General features: G+C 30.9%; 3 protein-coding genes across 4 annotated transcripts in view; 2 read left to right on the forward strand and 1 right to left on the reverse strand.

Moving 5' to 3' along the window:
* LOC100248257 (AUGMIN subunit 3) overlaps positions 1 to 4754 on the forward strand; it is a 37032-nt gene extending 32278 nt beyond the window's left edge. For both annotated transcript variants that reach the window (XM_059738246.1, XM_059738247.1), the window contains exons 14-18: positions 1249 to 1360; positions 1485 to 1626; positions 2352 to 2427; positions 3750 to 3845; positions 4489 to 4754. In XM_059738246.1, coding sequence (XP_059594229.1) covers positions 1249 to 1360; positions 1485 to 1626; positions 2352 to 2427; positions 3750 to 3845; positions 4489 to 4620 — 558 coding nt within the window. In that variant the 3' untranslated portion in view covers positions 4621 to 4754. The remainder of the gene's footprint in view (positions 1 to 1248; positions 1361 to 1484; positions 1627 to 2351; positions 2428 to 3749; positions 3846 to 4488) is intronic.
* Positions 4755 to 10628: 5874 nt separating this feature from the next.
* On the reverse strand, positions 10629 to 12879 carry LOC100854001 (uncharacterized). The gene is made up of 4 exons (XM_010648525.3): positions 12667 to 12879; positions 12375 to 12575; positions 11284 to 11454; positions 10629 to 11144 (listed from the first exon to the last, which is right to left on the reverse strand). Exons 1-4 carry the CDS (start codon positions 12670 to 12672, stop codon positions 11091 to 11093), a joined length of 432 nt encoding a protein of 143 aa, XP_010646827.1. The 5' UTR covers positions 12673 to 12879; the 3' UTR covers positions 10629 to 11090.
* A 4756-nt stretch (positions 12880 to 17635) lies between these two features.
* Positions 17636 to 18194, forward strand: LOC100256803 (putative lipid-transfer protein DIR1). The gene has a single exon (XM_019218372.2). It carries the CDS (start codon positions 17724 to 17726, stop codon positions 18021 to 18023), a length of 300 nt encoding a protein of 99 aa, XP_019073917.1. The 5' UTR covers positions 17636 to 17723; the 3' UTR covers positions 18024 to 18194.
* Positions 18195 to 18776: the final 582 nt, after the last annotated feature.

Raw genomic sequence — 18776 nt, forward strand, 5'->3', positions numbered from 1 at the left:
GTTTTAGGGGATTACAGTTAGCAATAGAGGCTTAATTAGTAAATAGTTGTTGCCTTACAGTGATTTCCTAGGGAGCATTATTCCTAATGTTACCTGGTAATTAAGAGCAATTATGAGTTGCATATAATGCTTTTAATCTTCCAGCTCAAGTGGCAAAGGTTAGGATGGGGATAGGTTCCAGCTTTGATTCCATGTTACAATAAAGAGATCCATGTAATATTGAAGAGAGGGAGGAGCATCCAGCACACCATTGTTTGACTGTTAGTAATGATACATTGATATGCTTTTGGGAAAATTTGTGGTGGGGGGGATCAACCAGTGTAACCAGTTCCCTTGGCTTCACCACCTATCTAAACTGAGAGTAACCTCTATATTGAACATTCTTGCCTTTTCTCTTTAAGATTTGGCTAGATTAGTCTAGCAATTATCATTACTTGTTGCTCTAGAACATGCTTGTGCACCAATAATCTCAGTCTGATTTCCTATATATTATGTTATGGAGCATGCAAAAATCTATAGCTTGGGTTAAGCTATAATGTTCATATGTAATAACTGTTTGTTTGATATGCATTGCTGTCCATCCTGTAATATATAACCTTTTAGCCCATCTGGTGATCGAACATGGTATGGAGCTCTGGTTCATAGAGGCAGTTTATCTGTTGTATCATTTTCTTTCTTTCCTTTTTTTCCTCACTTGGTTATGTTTGTTTGTCTACCCCTACAGGCAGGCAAGCTTTGAAATATTAGTATAACCAAAGAAATATCAGGCTCTGTGGTGTAGATGCAGGGCCGAGGCTTAAGATATTTTGGGCACCATATGGAGGCATCCTGGTTAAAAAGCAATATTAAAAAAGGGGAAAAAAAAGAAAAAGGAAAAAAGATGAAGAATTAGGAAAAAAAAAAAAGAAGAGAAAAAAACACTGATTTTTAGGCAGTCTGCCTATTTTTTGCAAATCAGATAAGAGGAAGCTGTAGTATTACATTTTATTATTTCCTGGTCATGGTTTTGGATCTAAGAGATCTCTTGGATAGGACCTTCTGGTTCTCTCCATACATGAACAAATTTTGGGCAGAAGGAAAAGGAATGGGGTCTGATTATCTTGGTAGCTGTCATTCACTGTCCTTGCTTTGGATGTTATATTTATCATACTTGATTATAGATTTTCCTCTAAGTAGACTATGCTTCATATTGCCTTAGCAACCTTGATTTTACCTGAATTTATGTTTGACATATTATTATCATCATAGGGCCGTTGCCTAGCACTGATTCAATCTGCATCAGATGTACAAGAACAAGGCGCGGTGGATGATCGGGATACTTTTCTACATGGTGTTAGAGACCTTTTAAGCATTCATTCAAGTAATGATTCTACTGGTTTTTCATTTAATAACCAGTTTTATCCATTCAAATACTAGCCACATTTTCTTTTTGAATTAATCTCCATTATTCAGTTTGTTGCTTACACTTGTTACCACTCTTTTAGATGCTCAAGCTGGATTATCAACATATGTATCAGCACCAGGAATTGTTCAGCAGATATCTGGCCTTCATTCAGACTTGATGACCCTTCAGTCTGACCTGGAAAATTCCCTTCCAGAGGACAGAAATAGATGTATCAATGAACTGTAAGTTATTATTTCATTTTTTTTGTCCCTGCTAAATCAGATTCTTTCTTCTATTCTGGTATTAGATTTGCCTTATCTAACCAGTTTCAAGTATGATATATTCTGATGCCTGTGTCTTACAATATGAATTCTGATACACATTTTAGCTGACAACTAGTGTTTCTGATATGCTTCAATTTGTTGGGTGATGCAACATAATCTCTAGTTATTCTTTCTGCCAGCTGCTAAAATGATAGAACCTTTTATATTTATATTTCTTATAAACTTTAGAAAATATCATAAAAACATGAAAGATACAGAGTTCCTTCATGTTTTGTGTTCCTCAAATTGACCACCAATCTTGACACCTTGGCTTCTTGTGGTTACTTGACTTTGTATCTGCTTATCATGTTATCTGTATGTCATGTTTAGGTAAGTATCGCTGTCACAGCAACAAGCACTACGTTTTCTAATTGTCTTTATTTTGTATCAATATTGATAATTATAGGTTATGAACTTACAAAAATTTTAGTACATACTTGTAGAATTGTAGTATGGATGTTACTATTATTTCCCAGGGGTCATCACTTCTGTCTCTGTAAATAATTAGTATCATATGCATATAGAATTTAAACAAATGTTTATTTATATATTTTAGAAAAAAATTAGTAGTAATACTGAGCAAAGACTTTTAATTTTTTGTAAGCTTCTGATATTTTTTGCTTTTCTGTTTGGTCATCTGTTAGGTGCACTCTTATCCAAAGTTTACAGCAACTGCTATTCGCATCATCAACAACTGCACAACCAATACTGACAGCTCGGGTATATGATTTTTCATTACATCTCACGGCCTATATTTGTTATACAAATTCAAAATGTGAAATTTCCAACTTCCATTTATAGTCCTTGCTATGTTAGTAATAGAAGTGCATTTAAAGGACTGCACTATCAGTGTCATTGATGGTGGGAAATAAAAGAAAAGCAGCTGAAATTCAAGTGATTCTCTGAACTAAAACTTTTAAGATATTAAACTAATCACTAACAAGATAAAAGGCTGTTTCAAGTTTCGAACTTGAAAACTTCATAGCTCTCTCTAGCTCAAGGTTTTAAGCTTGAAATGGAAGGCATTCTTCATAGACAAGTTGACTCTTGCTTTCTACTAGAGTTTTCATTGTTAGTATAGTTAGATGCTGAATATGTGAGTAATTCTCCTCTCCTAATGGACCCTTTGAGTGATTCTAACAAGATACAATGCATGCCCTTGTGTTTGTTGGACAAGCAATTTGGAATTGGCTGGTGTTTGTGTTCATTCATTTAACTCGTTCAAAATTGCTGATTGGTTAGCAACTTAGTTTATAACCATCTCTTGCTCCAGCTTTTAAGCTTGATGGAACAGACATCTTTGGATCATTCTCCATAGACAAGTTGAATTAAAAATTCTTGATTATTATAGATACAACAAATATATATCTGATGCTATTATCTTAGGATGGACTAATTTGTCAAGACACAATGCACAATGTCTTTGATTTTGTGAAATGTACAAGGCATGCTCCTAGAGATGGAAATGCAGCGGAAGATAGATCCAATCGTCAAAATCAGTAGAAGGGCCATATAATCATTAATGTTGGGGAAGCAATTTGGAGGAGTTTCTAGGGCTGCATGGTGAAGGGAGACTCATCAGTGCTAATTTCTGGTGTGAGGCAGAGATTCACTTGGATCGTTGTATGATTATTACATTGTAAGGAAGAGTTAGGATTTCATTAGGAAGCTAGGGGTTAGGAGTTGATTGCTTTCTGGAGGGAAATCGAAAGGTAGGGTCACTCTGTGGCAAAAGAGGAGTTTCAACAAATGTTCCTTTATTCAAAACCATATACTTCCTTGACTTTGGTTTGAATTTTCTAGTGATAGATTTTTTTCCCCTTTGGAAATTTGTTCATTATTCAAATGAGTCATCCACACACACTCAAACATTAAAAAAAGGAAATGCATAGAGCATCAGATATGATATGGCAGCCATGTTAATAGTCTTGCATTTTTAACCAAGCCACTGCCACAATTGTGTCCTTACTACTGTCTCCTGATAGAGAGATTTTTGTTTTCAACTAATTGTGCTTGATCGTACAAAATTTCTCTCCCTACAGCCACTAATGAAAGAGTTAGATGAAATGGAAAAGGTCAATGCAAAACTCTCTGCTGCAGTTGAAGAAGTGACACTCGAGCATTGTAAAAAGAATGAGGTAATTTGAGTTGAAATTTTTACTATCTCATCTTGTTGGTGAAATTCTTTCTTAGCATTGGAAGGTGGCTTCTACATGGTCCATTTAAGAACATGGTGCATGGTGCCATTTTTTATGATGCCTAGTGCTTAATTTTTCTCTGCCACCCGTTTATGCCATTGTCTGATTGGTTTTTAGGCCAAAACATCATACAACGAATTTCATCTCTAGTATTTTGTTTATGTCCTCAATGCTATCTGTCCTGGAAGGGCAAATATATTGTTTGGTGCCTACACTCTGAAAATTAAATAGGCCTCATATTTTATTTGAATAATATAGTTTGCATTTAAGCCTATTTTGGTGAGGAAATTTTTTCTTCATTCTTGCATTTTTCGCCTTCTGATGCATTTTTCTTTGTTTAGGTTGATTTTAACACCAAAATGAAAGATAATTGGTGATTTGTTTAGATAGAAAACCTCTCAATAAAAGAAATGGCTTGCTCCTGCATGGGAGCAAACCAATTAGTAGGGTGACTTGTTGAATTTTGAAAAGATAAAAAAGGGCATACGGCCTCATAATTGCGGTCATTGTTGTTGGTTATTGAAGTTGGATTCATTCTACCATTGCATATACAAGCTCTCATCTGAATTTCTTTTTGGAACAGATTGTAAAACATCATTCACAGGAAGTGGGGCTTCAGAGGCGGGTTTTTGTTGATTTCTTCTGCAATCCTGAACGTCTGAGGAACCAAGTTAGAGAATTGACTGCGAGAGTAAGAGCTATGCAAGTTTCATAGTTAAATCATACTTATACTGACAAAACATGTATTTAGAACTCTTGGAGACACAATTGTAAGATTTATGTTGAATACCAGTTTGTTGTCAAATGGATGCTAAAGTTTGATTCAATGCAAATGGTCTGTTTGTATGAGCGTCTGGCTCTCTCTTCCATTCTTGTGTGGCTATTATGGAGAAGTTGTTTTGCTTGAAAACTTCAAAAACAATCCCAGTATCCACAGGCAGAGCCAATATAGGCTCTGCCCCTTGAAATTGGGGAACAACTTATGGTAAATACGAGCTTAGGAAAAAAAAAAAAACAAAAATATTTGGAGGAAAACAATCCGCTAAGATGTTGCCCAAGCCATGAAGAACCCCATTACAAAATACTTTCCAAAACTGAAAAAGAAAAAGACGAAAAAAAGGTTAAAACGAATATTCTCATCATTCCAATTCCTTTCTTTTTAATTTGTATTGCCTTTCAAATAATTGTGGAGATTTTTTTTAACATATATATATATATATATTGAATAACCAAAGAACCTTCCATGCCAAGTTTTGAAGGACTCTTTTCAGAGACCCAAATCTTAGGGTGCTGATTGTCTTACAACAACTAACGCTCTGTAAATTCGGGGTATCAATAGTGATAGGATTCAAACCTATGACCATGTGCTACTTATTAAGATCACATTTCTCAGTGTTTGCCCTCATCAATTGAGTTACCCTAATGGGTTTTTTCTTAATAATTTTTATGGACCTTTTGTTAAGATTGATAAATAAAATTATTGAATTCATTTTATAAAAGAATATGATTGATATTATTAAATGTTTTGTAGTACTGAGATTAGCAAGACTTGTATTTATAATTATTGAACTTTTTAATAAAATTCAAGTGATAATCTTAAATTGAATAAGACCAACAACCCATGGTCCTAGGAATGATCTCAATTTTGAAAGAGAGCAATATGTTTGAATCATAGATGGTGACTTCTCCATCTCAAACAGTAGTGTGTTGGAAAAGTATCTATTCTGGTGAACCCACCAGGGTGGAATCCAGACTGATGGATGCTAGTGCCTTTTAACTGCAAAAACCCAACTCTGAAAGCAGCCTTACTCCACAATAACTCCAAAAACTCATCATCACCATGAAGATGAGAATAGAAATGGAGTGGAGTCTTAGCAAACCCCTATTCTTTCTTTTCTTTTAATGCCACAGACATGGGGCCATGCTCCAAAAGTGTGTGTTGAGGGCTTTAAGGTTAATTTACAGTAAAAATGACTCATCACACACTGCATGATTAACTACTTTGACATGTTTGTCTCATTAATTTTTCTAGGAAAAGTTGGATGCTGCTTTACCTTTTGTTTGAATTTTGGAAAGAATGATACTACCTTATAATTTTGTAATTGGGTTGAATCACCTATCACGTGGGAGTCCAAAATCATTTTTAATATTTTTTTTTATATTTTTAAAACTTTTTTAAATACCTCAATTTTTTTTTATTTAAATTACTTTAAAACTTTAGGAATGCTTTTGTCATTTTCATAATCCCTTCCCATCAAAGATTTAATATAATTGAGTGAATTAGTAAATGTCATTAGGCATATCAAATATATTTGTTAAAATAATTTAATAATATTTTTAAAGTAAAAAGTAATTAATGAATTTCAATTAGTAACCATTTGAGCTATGCTATAACATCTAATCACAACATATTATAAATATAATTTAGTACCATTATTTTGTAATTGTCTTGAATCTTGGTCTTATTCTTGTACATTTTAATTTTATTTGTTTTTACACCTGATCTTGTATATTTGTACTCTTATTCAATGACTTAAATTTCATCATATGTTTTTAGTAGTTGAAATTACAAGTTGTATAGGTACATAATCTTCAAATTTTCCAAATTTTCCTAATCATCTCTTCCTCACTTGTTTCTCTCTCAAAGATTCGAAGGTTCATTTCCTATTTTTGATAAATGTAAATATCTCAACTTCGAAAGTTTGCAAAAGTTTTTAAGTTAGTTTTACAAAACCAACTTAACACTTAAAATTTGGTAATAAATTGGTTTAATGAGTTAATACGATTTAATGACTAAAATTAAGTTATTAAGAATATTAAACATATTTTGTTTAATTCAACTTAAATTTAAAAATGACTTAAATAATAAATAAAAATAAATATCTTTTTCCAAATCTTAAATCCCTTTTATTTGAGTTATTTAGGATAATATTTAACTTTAAGTTGAGTAGTAGAACAAATATAAATAATTATTACTAATGCCTTAGAATAAATCATTAAAGTGAAAAAGTTATCAATTCATGGTTTATAACTCATAATATGTAATTTACGTATTATTAAAATTTAAAAAATAATTATAAGAAATAAAAATTGTTTTAAAGGAAAATTAAAAATGAATTTAATATCAATGAATTATTTTGGTATATTATTTTAAACTTTTTTCATTTATTTAACTCTTCTATATAAAAATTAAATAATTAAAAAATATATAATTTTTGTAATAATTTTAATTATATTTTATTTTTTTTTATTTTCCATAATAAAACCAAAAGTACTTTCTAGAAAGCAAATATAACGGAAATATTTTAGGCATAACCAAGTTTAAAAGAGTTTTTGAAGAGTTTAAAAGTTCCTTGTAAATTTATTATTTTGAATTTATTTTATTTTCTATTTATTTTTAAAAGTACATAATATTGTAAATCTTTTTCAAATATTTTTTCCATATTTCCTTCCACTTTGCAGGAACTTTCCAAAAATCAAACCCTGCCAAAATGAAAAAAAAAATAAAAATACAAAAGTAGAAAGCCCTACCCATGCAACCATCATCAAAGGAATAAAAATTATTCTCTCTCCTTTATGTACAAAAATCTTTCTTTATCATCCTCCTTTTTTCTTCTTCATTCTTCTCGCTCAGAAGAGTCACTGTTACCAACTTTTCCTTTCACATACAGACGACATATATAATAAATAATACAAGGCCTGAGGCTAACTCCCACTTTAGAAAAAGGAAAAGAAAAGGTGGGGTTGATCACATGATATGTGTATATACATGGAGCCCTCAAAGATTCATGTACACCTTGTGGGTGATAAAGCAAATTAAAGATAAACAAATTGAACTCACTGCTGTCTGTGCCTTCCTCTCTCCATTTGATGGTGAAGTTTCATGAGATCAATCAGACCTACCTCTGAGGGGAGTCTTAACTAATGTTACTGAAAGAGAAACATTACTTGTCTTTGGATAATGGTGCCTTTCCCTCTCCCCCCCACCACACAAATTTCTCTTTACTACGTGTTTCACACATCCACTTTAAAATATTAATCTTATTAATACATCCAACTATAAACATTATTACCTAAAAAACTCTTTCTTCCACACCTTTTTTTTTTTTTTCCCTTTTTCTCTTGACTTTTTTTCTTCTCAAAATTTTAAAATTTTATTTTGGGTTTATTTTTTTAGTAAATTATGGCTAAAAACCTTGTTATAAAAATAACTGAAAAATAATTAGGAAGAATTTTGAAATGATTTAGAGGTGAAAAAAAATGAAAAAAAAAAAAAATCTCAACACCATGCAAATGTTCAAGGTTTGTGTCTCGAACATTGAGGATGGGTCTAGACTTGGAAGGTCACACACCATGGAAATGCTTGGCATTAGTACGTTGGACATCGAGGAAGGAGATAAATGTGTATTTATCTTTTAGGGGTAGTTTGGTTATTTTTTCATAGAGTATTTTTATCTCAAAAAAATCATTATTCATACGATGTAAAGAGAAATGGGATTGATGTAAATATAAGATCTTTGAGAAGTGTTTTCAAAAATAATTGTAAAAAAAATAGTTTTTGAGAATTATTATATAATATTTTATTAAATAAAAATTTGTTTGAAAGCTTGAAATATTTTTAACTTGTTTTTTATATTTTAAAAATAACTTTTATATTGTTTTGTTTTTAATCATTTTTGTTGGAGTTGAGTTTGGGTGTTTAAGTGGGTTGATTGTTCTAAAACTACTTAGGAACTCCCTTTATTAAGTGAAGTGTTTCTCCTTGACAAAAAATCAAGAAGAAAAGATTACTTTTTTTCCCTTATTTTCTTCCTAAAAATGAAGGTCAAGACTCTTATAATTTGAAAAAAATAGTTCAAATATTTGTAATTTCATTCATAACTTGAAATAAAAAATTGATCAGTTCAACAATCAATCAAGATTTTTTAGACATCTCAACCTAAAACTGTTATTTTATATCAATTCTTCATATTTGCATAATTATTTTTTAAAATAAGTTTAGAAAACAAGTGAAAACCACATTGTTTAAAATTATCATATTTTTTATTTTTAAGAATAGAAAAGAATATTTAATGTTTTTTTGGTTGCCAAACCTTTTTTTTTTAGTTTTTTGTTTCTTCTTTTTCTTTTTAGAATCGGTTCTATTAAAAATGTTACAGGTATTAATACATTTATTGTTATTTATTGATGTGAAAGTTCAAAAAGGTTCGTGCATTTAATATTTATTAAGTGTCATGCATGTATATACTACTATTTTTACTTCACTTTTATAATCTACTTGTACGTACATATCATTTTTAAATCTAATAAATATCTACATTCTACACTGTTGCCATGTAATAATATCAATAAAAAATGTCACAACTAACACCCACCTGTTATATTAGATTTTTTTTGGAAAACCATTAGTTGTACCACCACATTTATATTTGCCTGTGATAATTAAATGCCAAAAAATTAATTATTACATTGAATAAATTAAAACGAATGTTTTTTATTATTTAGAATGCATAAGGTTTTATTCCAAGTGTTTTTAATAAAAATATTATAATATATTTGATAATTATTTTTTAAAACAGTTTTCTATTTTTTTATAAAAAAAATCAATAAAACATGTTTGAAAACTATATTTTTTTTTTAAGAATATAAAAAATGTGTTTTCAAATAATATATTTAGGCTATTTTTTTTTTCTAAGGATTATTTTAAAAAATAATTATAGAAACATGTAAAATGGTTAAAAATAAAACGTTAAAAATATTTTTTAGGTTTTCAAATAGTCTTTTGTTCTACAATATATTAGAGAATCGTTTTTAAAAAACTGTTCTTAAAAGCTTTTTTATAGAGTTGTTTTCCAAAACAAGTATCAAACAAGCTCATAGTGTTTTTAAGAGAATCCTTTATTAAGTGTTGCCTAATTAGATTTTCAAAACTATAAATGAATTTTTAGATTTTAAAAGTATTTTTTAAAATTTAAAAATTCAATTTTTTTTAAAAAAAACACTTTTTTGGGTAACAGCGGTTACCAACTCTTTTTTATTTTATAAGATTTAATAAAAGAAAATATTACTCATTCCACGTTTTCGTTCATTATCTTTTAGTTAACCGTAAACACATTGAGTCATTAGGTAGACAGGGGTTATTTCGTCCAAATTTCTCACTTTTTCCTTTTTATTTTTATTTTTTACATCACCTTTCATAAAAATGTGGTAAAACAATCACTGCTTTTTATTAAAAAAAAAAAAAAAATTTAAAATGCTATAGTAAGAGCATGAGCCACTTTGCTTTTCCTTTCTTTTTTCCTTTATTTTTTAAATTTTTTTTATTTGTAGCCTTTTTTTGTTAAATTTTTATACCCATTTAATATTTTATTTTCTTTTACAACCAAACCGAGATGAGTCGACTCAACTAGGGTACTGACCATCTCATAACAACTAGCAGATAAATTTAAGAGAGTAACAAAGAATGATTCATTATTTTATATTTAGGTCTTTTTTTCTTTTTCTTTTTTGAGTTTCGTAGTTTTATCTTAAGTCTTAAAAATTCAAGATTTTGACTTTCTACAGTCAAATAAAATATTAAAAAATAAAACTTCACTTAAAAGATACACTGCAAAAACATCTTGCAATATGGCTTTGGAGAGAAAGAACAAACAAGGCTTAACTCATATACCCCAGTGAAATGAAATTGAACTAAGAAAAACTCACAAACCCTAGTCTGGAATCTGAAAGAAGAAATAGGCAGAAGCCCCAATAAAATGAAATTCCATATCAAATGTTTGGTACAGACCATGAGAGAGCAATGAAAGTAAGTAATTACTAATTACACCCCCTACACAAATATAAAGTAGTACATAAGAAATGAGCGATGATGATGGATGCTACATGCCTACACCTCCTGATCAGTTGAATCAGAGATCTCTGAAAAGACTCAACACAACTGGAAAAGAAGATTCACACTCAGTAGTCTCCCTCCTCCATGTTCTACATTTTCTTTTACATATACTGAAAGGAAATTAGCAAGAAGATGATGATCACTGATCATTATCATATGATAATAATAATAATAATGATTCTCTCTTCTTCTTCTTCAAGCGCCTAAGACACCATACATGTATTCTCTCAGCTCTTCCCATTTTTCTTATATATATAAATACATAGACTGTAGCCCCACGTAGAGCTTCACATTCACAGAAAACAGGTAGGAAGGAGGCAGCTTGAAAAGAAGCCCATTACTCTCTTCTGCAAAAAGTCATATTGACAACAATAAATAACAATGGCAGCAACTACTGAAAAGCTTAATGATAACTCTGGACCTTTAGAATCATAACTGTTGAGTGTTCAGATTTTGTTTTTTGAAGAAATATGCAAGGAAACTCACTCTTCTAGATTTATTGTTGCGAAGGAGAGAGGGAGAGATCTTGTACAAATCTTCGTCAACAGCTTTGGGAAATGGTCTTCGTGGGGTTGGAATGGGACTTGGTGGCTCCTTCACATCACACACCCAACCTTGGTTTTTCTCTTCTTTCTCATCTGAGTAGGAGTCTCTTGTCTGCAATGTATTAATTAACCATCACCATCACCATTTACTTCTCTACATGTTGAGTGATATGCATTGCAAGATGATCTTATTGGAGTTGGTTAGAAGCCAAAACTTGGAATATATACTAATATAAAATTATTAAGTTATTCCAAAAGTTGAAGTTTGAAATGTTGCAGTACTGCAAAACTGTAGCTATCCTTTTTCTTCACCTGTTCTAGATTATATATGTGGAAAAAACTAAAGAAGTATGCAAAATAAATTGGGTGGGATTTGGGACCATTTTTCTTGCTTGCAAGACCCCCCAACACCAGAAAAAGTAAAAAAAAAAGACAAAATGAAAGTTGTATTTCACTGAGTTGGATCAGAACAATCTCATCCCGCACCATGAAGGAGTTTTGAGTATATTGCTACTATTATCATATGTGGAGAAACAAACAAATATGCAGTAAAATTCATGGTTTGGTATGGTAGCTTCAAAAAGGCCAAAAAAAAAAAAAGAAAAAAAAAGTGGGTTTTTTGGGTTAGAAAAACAAACGTATTCTCCATCATGAAGGAGTTTTGAGTACATTGTTGTTATCATATACGTAGAATATTCTAGAGCATGTAGGAGTTTGAACCCATACATGTAGAAAAAAAAAAAAAACAAATAGGCAACACAAAAGGCATGTTTGGTAACTTAGAAAAACCAAAAAGGGGGAGTTCTTGTAGGAAAAACAATCATATTCTCCATCATGTTGGAGTTTGAACTTTAAAACAAACAAATGCGCAATACAAATGACATCTTTGGTTGGTTTAAAATGCCAAAAAAACAGTCATATTCTACATAGGAGTTTGAATGTATGCAACAGAAATGGCATGTTTGGTTGCTTAGAAAAACCCGGCTCAAAAAAAAAAAAGAATTTTTGAATTGGAAAAACAAAGAAAAGTACCGTTCGACGAGGCACGACAATCATGGCCGGAGTCATCACATCATTCTGGTACAAGTCACCAGCCACATACAAATCACGATCCTCAGAATAGCTGTATCGAAGCAACCCAGCCTGCCTCGCTGACTCAAAGCACTGCGTGAATGGCAAATCATCGTTGCAATCCCAGCTCCCAAAAGCTGGAACATGGCTCCTCTTGTACTCCTACACCCACAAAAAATAACCATTCATATCACATAACTCTACCTACTATCAAACAATCACAGTGACAACACACAATACACATGGCTCTTACATCCATTTGTGTCGTGCAGAAGCTGAAACGAAGTGTGTTGGAGTATGAGACTCTGAGAGTTTGACTTCAAAGAGAGAGAGAGAGAGAGAGAGAGAGAGAGAGAGAGAGAGACCCAAAGGCCTTAAAATGTGGCTTCTCTTTTTAAATTCTAGGTGAGGTTTAAAAGAGGATAAATATATATATAGGAGAGAAAGGTAAGCTGTAGGCATCCAAAGTTATAATACAGAATACGATTGGAAAAAAGGAAAGCAACCCAGATCTCTAAGCCCCTTCGCTAGCAGACAGAGGGACAAAGAGGTAAGGTGACTAGGGGGAGATGTGCTTTTCTTTTGCCTTTTTTTTTCTTTTCTTCTCTTCTTTATCTTTTTCTCAGGGGTTTTTCATTTATTTATTTTTTAATTTTTTACTTTGCTTTGCTTGTTTGTCTCTGATGGGGTGCATATTCCAATGCTGATAAAGATAGGTTTTTCTCCTTTGCTTCTCCAATCTCGAAGCAAGCTTGGTATATGTGTTTTTTTAACCCCACACGCGTAGCAGCAGGAGAGGGGCCATAGTGCTTCGTGCAGGAACAGTGGGCAATGGCCCAAAGAGAGATTAAAAAAGGAGTAAAGAAAATGAACGAAGAGAGAGAGAAAGAAGGAAAGAAAGAAAAGAGAGCAGAGAGGAGTGAGGAGGGGTCAACACTGAACAGGTTGAATGGTACTGTATTGATCAGGTTTTAAAAGTTGAAAAACTTGCAGAAGACAAGCTTGGAAAAAAGGGCAAAAAGAAAATGTTAACAGTTGAGTTGATCAGGGATTCAGGATATGGTTCTCTTATTTTCCCAGAGGAGCCTTGGTTTAAACTCCTCAGGTAGATGCCCTTATTATCATTTTTTTTTTCAAATTTTGTCTTTTATCACTTGAATGGGCATTGAATCCTTCCCCAGAGAAAATATTAATTGACAAGTGTTTTTTTCAATTATTATTATTTATGTTATTTTACTTGGAGATAGTCCAATCTTTTGTACCAATTCAAAATGTCATTCGCACACAAGGGTAGATTTTTTTTTTTTTTTTTTTTTTTATAAAAAACGAGATATGATTTCTAATTCCATACCAACCCATAATAATTCACTAATCAAAATAAAATAAGAATTATAATAATGAAACTTTTAAAAAAATTTCTCAACTAAGATTATACTCTATTAAAAAAGCCCTAAAAACATTATTAAATATATACTGTAATTTAACCTTATAAACTTATAAGCACAATAAAGAACTCGACTCCCGACATATTTGATCAAACAATATAAAATTGATTCAGATTTTATAAAGTTAAAAATTATTCTTAAAAAAATTAAAAAATGAATATTTAAGAGTCAAAATTTCAAATTATTTGCTGTTTTTAAGATGTATTTATCTTAAATTTTTATCATCCATAATTGTTTGGAATGAATTTTAATTGATTTATTAAAAATATTAGTGGCTTAAATTCATAGGATAGCATTCATAAAAAGAAGTGATTGAAAATTGTATCAAAAAGTGTTGAGTTAGAAAACCTTTTAAACAACAAATTATCAGGGTATATATACATGACAGAATCTAAGTGGAAGGTTCTACCACTTGAGATACGTTTTTTATATCTAGAAAAAGATTTAGTGAGTGTTTGAGAAAAAAGCTCATCAGTGGAAAAATTAATGAGTCCCACTTTTTCCTATTTTATGTGGTCCCTTTGTCCTTTTTATGCTACTTTTTAATCAAGGGGAGTTCTGAACTTACACTCCACTTATCTTTTTCCTAAATTCTCTTTTTATTTTTTAAATTTGAAAATAAGTGAACGTGTGAAATTATCTCTTTGCCCTACTCTTTAACCCAAAATATCCCATTTAGAAAAATCTTGACCCTCCTTTTTCATTCATTTTTCCTCCATCTACCTCATTTTCTTATCCCATTAATCCATTTTTCTACTTTAGATTTAAACAAAAAAAATAAAAAATAAATAAATAAACAATGAGGGAGCAACCATGGTCACTATCTATAGATATTGCAAGTTTGCAACTATGGTTTCTTTCATTACAACAATAATATATAAGTTATGAATAATATAGTTGATAAAAGAACATTAAGGTAATATTTGATTATCGAAAAATGTAAAAGAAATATAATAAAAAATAACAAAAGTAAAAAATAAATTTATTTTAAATATTTATTTAAATTTATTTCACTTATTTTTCCTTGTTATATAAAAATTAAATAATTTTAAATTACATGCATTTTTAATTTATTTTAATTATATTTGATTTTTTTTCTTATTTTCCATAATGAAACAAAACATGAGTAAACTATTATCATTAACAATTTTTTTCTTCATACTTTTCGGAAACCAAACATGACCTAATGAAATATATCTCATCTTATGGCATTCATTAATCTTATAGTATAGTAAAAATCAAAGCTTGATGGTATTCTCTAGGACCAAACTCAAATATATAGGAGTTAGTTTGTATTATGCTCAAATATTATGAATAAAAATATCTTAAATGATTTTGGATTAGTTTATGAGAGTATTAGCCCATTCAATGAGATAACTCAATTTCTAAGCATAAATGACAAGTGAAGAGGTTTTTATGATTTTTTTTTTTTTTGGGTTTAAATTTTTGCATCATAGAAATGTGTTAACACCGTCATAACATGGATGCATAGAAACACACTTGAACATGCTTTCACAAAAACTAAAAGGATCAAGTAAAACCTTGAGCACGATGACTCAACCTGTTGGTTGATCATGGGGTTAACAATTGCTTGTAGCTTTTAATCTAATTATGCTTCTATATATGGACCTTCCACTTCAAATCTTAACCACTTTTTGTGCTTGCTTACTTTCAAAGTTTGGCTTATGGGAATCTTGGTATGTTTACTTCCATATATTCCAAATTTCTTCTTCAATTCCTTAACAAATTGGTTAGTATATGAAAATTACTTTTTCAATTTCCTTAATGTAGAGAGCGAAGAAAATTTCCAATTCTCTTCGAAGGTTGATCACCTTGGACTTTGCACCATATATTTAAACCAAATAAAAGTATCTATCTTTTTCTTTTGTGAATAAGGTTTTACCTATGTGAAAAACAACTAATTAGATCAAAAAAATTATCCAAGAGGCTCAAGGAATTAGGTGGTTAAAATTTTTTAATAGATGGATTTGTAACTCAAGGATAATAGAAGTAGTTTTAAAAGGTTAATAACTTTCACTTTACTAAACTATAAATACTAGTTCATGGGGAGACTAAATACACTAGATAACAAATTATGAATTTGAAAATTTAGTGTTTCATTGTTTTTCACATCTTTAAGGACAAAAAATGAACAACAACAACAATAATCTTAATGTCCAAGTCATTTATGATCAATGTTTAAGTTTGATTTTTATCAAGCTAAAACCACAAATTTTCTATTATGACGAAACCAAATCACCCCCTTAGTTCATGACATTGGTATTCTCTATCATCTCTTAAATGGAAAAAAACTAACTAAAGAAATTAAGGATGGTGAGAGGAGTAAAAGTCTTATTCCACAGTACCAACTATGAATCAACAATGATAGACTTCTCACTTCATGACTTCTTGAAATTATGAAATAAAACATTTTGAATATAATCTTGAGTGTTAAAAAAACATATAAGGTATAAACTTCTCCTAAATAACATTGCTTCCAATTACAATTGAGAAAAAAAAATTAAAAAGTATAATGATGACTCTAAAAAAAAAGGGTCATATTAAGACAGTTTTTCAATTTGCTTATGGTTTAGAACAAAGGTACAATTTTTTTTTTCTACTTATTATACTTACCTAACCACCTTATCCTTCTTTCAATTCTTGCTAGTTCTTTGAGGATATAAGTAATTACTCACTATCAAAAAGGAGGAGGAGAAAACAAATTCTTGAAACATGCATAAGTTTTAATTGGATAGCACAATCATGGCTACAACGCTTGAGGAGGAGGTAGAAATTTCAATTCGAGGAGAAGAAACTTCACCCTTGCTAGGTGTTATTTTTTATCAAGTTTTTACCAAATGATTACTATAAGAACTATTGTCTTAATTTATGTATTCATCGTACGAATGATGATGATGATGCTGATGAGTCGGAGCCTGAGTGCCATTCAATGTAAAATTGACTATTGAATATTTGTCTTCTAGTAAAAGAATTAATATATTTAAAAGAAAAGACTTTTTAATTCTTAACATTATTATAGATTACTCCAAATGCATGATCATTTAATAATTATTTAAATAATGTTAATGGTTATAAAAGTTTATTTTGATCATTCAAATTTTTATGCCCATCCAACTAATTGTACTTTTTATAATTAATTTTCTTAATTCTTTATAAATTTTCATTTACAATCTTCCAAGTTAATGATTAATATCACAACTTTAAACCTCGCCAATCAATGACTTCCATATCTTTTTCAATCACATGCTGAACATCTCTTCTAAGCATGAGAATTTGTTAAATATCACAATGAGCGGCAAAACCACCTCTAGCATGGATAAAGACCCATTACATAATGTGTGAAAATTCCTTTATTTTTTTTGTCCCCTCATTTTGATATGAACCTAAAACCTAGCTAAAAAATAAAAATAAAAATAGGAGAAACGATTGAGGCCACCAACAATGTGTACTTTTTTTGCTTACGTGTGTCCAATTAAACAAATGGAATAAAAAGGTATCCAATGTGGAAACATAATAGGACACCCTCAACATATTCCTTCACATCCCTTCATGAGACATCATTCAACCTACGTGGGTAGCTCCCAAGCCACACACACATACACGTATGCTCAAAAACCAATTGTGGGTTCCACATATACATGTAAACTATATATGTGTGGTGTTCTAAGTAGCTCCCGTGACTTGGAGTGAAGCCAATTCTCATTCACGGGTCCAAATTAAACTACTGGCTCCATGCGCTTGCGCTCTCTCTATATATAGAGAGATACATAATAACCAGCCCATGAGCGGCATTGTTTGCTGCATGTGGAGAAGGAGATAGGGAGATAGGGAGATAGAGATAGGAATGAAGAAGTTTGTGATGATGGTGGCGGCGGTGTTGGTGGTGGCAGTGGTGGTGGAGGGGTCAGAGGGGTTCAGCTTGTGCAACATGAGTGAGGATGATTTGATGACATGTAAGCCTGCAGTGAGCAAACCATCGCCGGTGGATCCATCTCCGGAGTGCTGCAAGGCGCTTTCAGGAGCTGATTTGACTTGCCTTTGCTCTTATAAGAACTCAGAGACACTGCCGTTTCTTGGGATTGATCCTGATCTTGCCATGGCTCTTCCCTCCAAGTGCAACCTCACCCCTCCTGCTAGCTGCTAAGGTAAGTTGGTAACTTGAGAAATATTACTTCCTTTCTTTCATGGTGAATGTGTAAAATTGTCTTAATTCCTATGTAGCTCTTTGTCATTATCGTAAATGCTTGAATAAGGGCCATTATGGAGTGATTGTTATAGTTTCTTTGTTTTCCCACGGAATATGAAATTGTCTCAATTCTTAGCTGCGTCTCATGAACGTAGCACTTTAGGAGTGAATCTCATACAATGGCTTTTAATTTATAGTCCATATGTTGATAAAACTTCTATTCCAAACTTTTTTTTTTAATTGAAAATTAATTAATATTTGAATATACATTAAAAAAAATATTCTTAAAAGTAGTGTTTTAAATGGACTAATATACAATAAGAAAGAATAGTTTTTTGCAAATGCTTATAAAATGTTAGGGTTGCAACTTGATGGGATTGGACAGATTGATGACTAACTCGAACCCAACCCAAATCAAGAAACAATCAATCGGAACTTAACCCAACCCAACCTCATTTCTCTAAATTGGAATTGAATTCAGATTGTTTAAGTTAGACTTGAGTTGATTGGGTTGAATTTGGGTTAATCGGGTTGATTAAATTGCATAATTTAAATTCCATCTATAATATTTTTTTGAAGATACTTTTTCTAGGTATTTATATGAAAAATTAATTAATAAAGAGGATAAAATTTCAAGATAGTAAAAAAAATAAACATAAATTTATATATTTTTAAAAATTTTGAAAAAGTATATGATGTAATATAATTGTT

Source organism: Vitis vinifera, chromosome 7 (genome assembly GCF_030704535.1).
Source record: "Vitis vinifera cultivar Pinot Noir 40024 chromosome 7, ASM3070453v1".
In the NCBI taxonomy this organism is placed as follows: Eukaryota; Viridiplantae; Streptophyta; class Magnoliopsida; order Vitales; family Vitaceae; genus Vitis; species Vitis vinifera.

What these genes read in the sequence shown, in the direction of transcription:
- LOC100256803 (XM_019218372.2), top strand. Translation starts at nt 17,724, where the DNA reads ATGAAGAAGTTTGTGATGATGGTGGCGGCGGTGTTGGTGGTGGCAGTG.
- LOC100854001 (XM_010648525.3), bottom strand. An exon ending in TTGTCGTGCCTCGTCGAACG is followed by an intron (nt 11,455 to 12,374) that starts GTACTTTTCTTT and finishes AATACATTGCAG; the next exon opens with ACAAGAGACTCCTACTCAGA. An exon ending in GCAACAATAAATCTAGAAGA is followed by an intron (nt 11,145 to 11,283) that starts GTGAGTTTCCTT and finishes GACTTTTTGCAG; the next exon opens with AAGAGAGTAATGGGCTTCTT.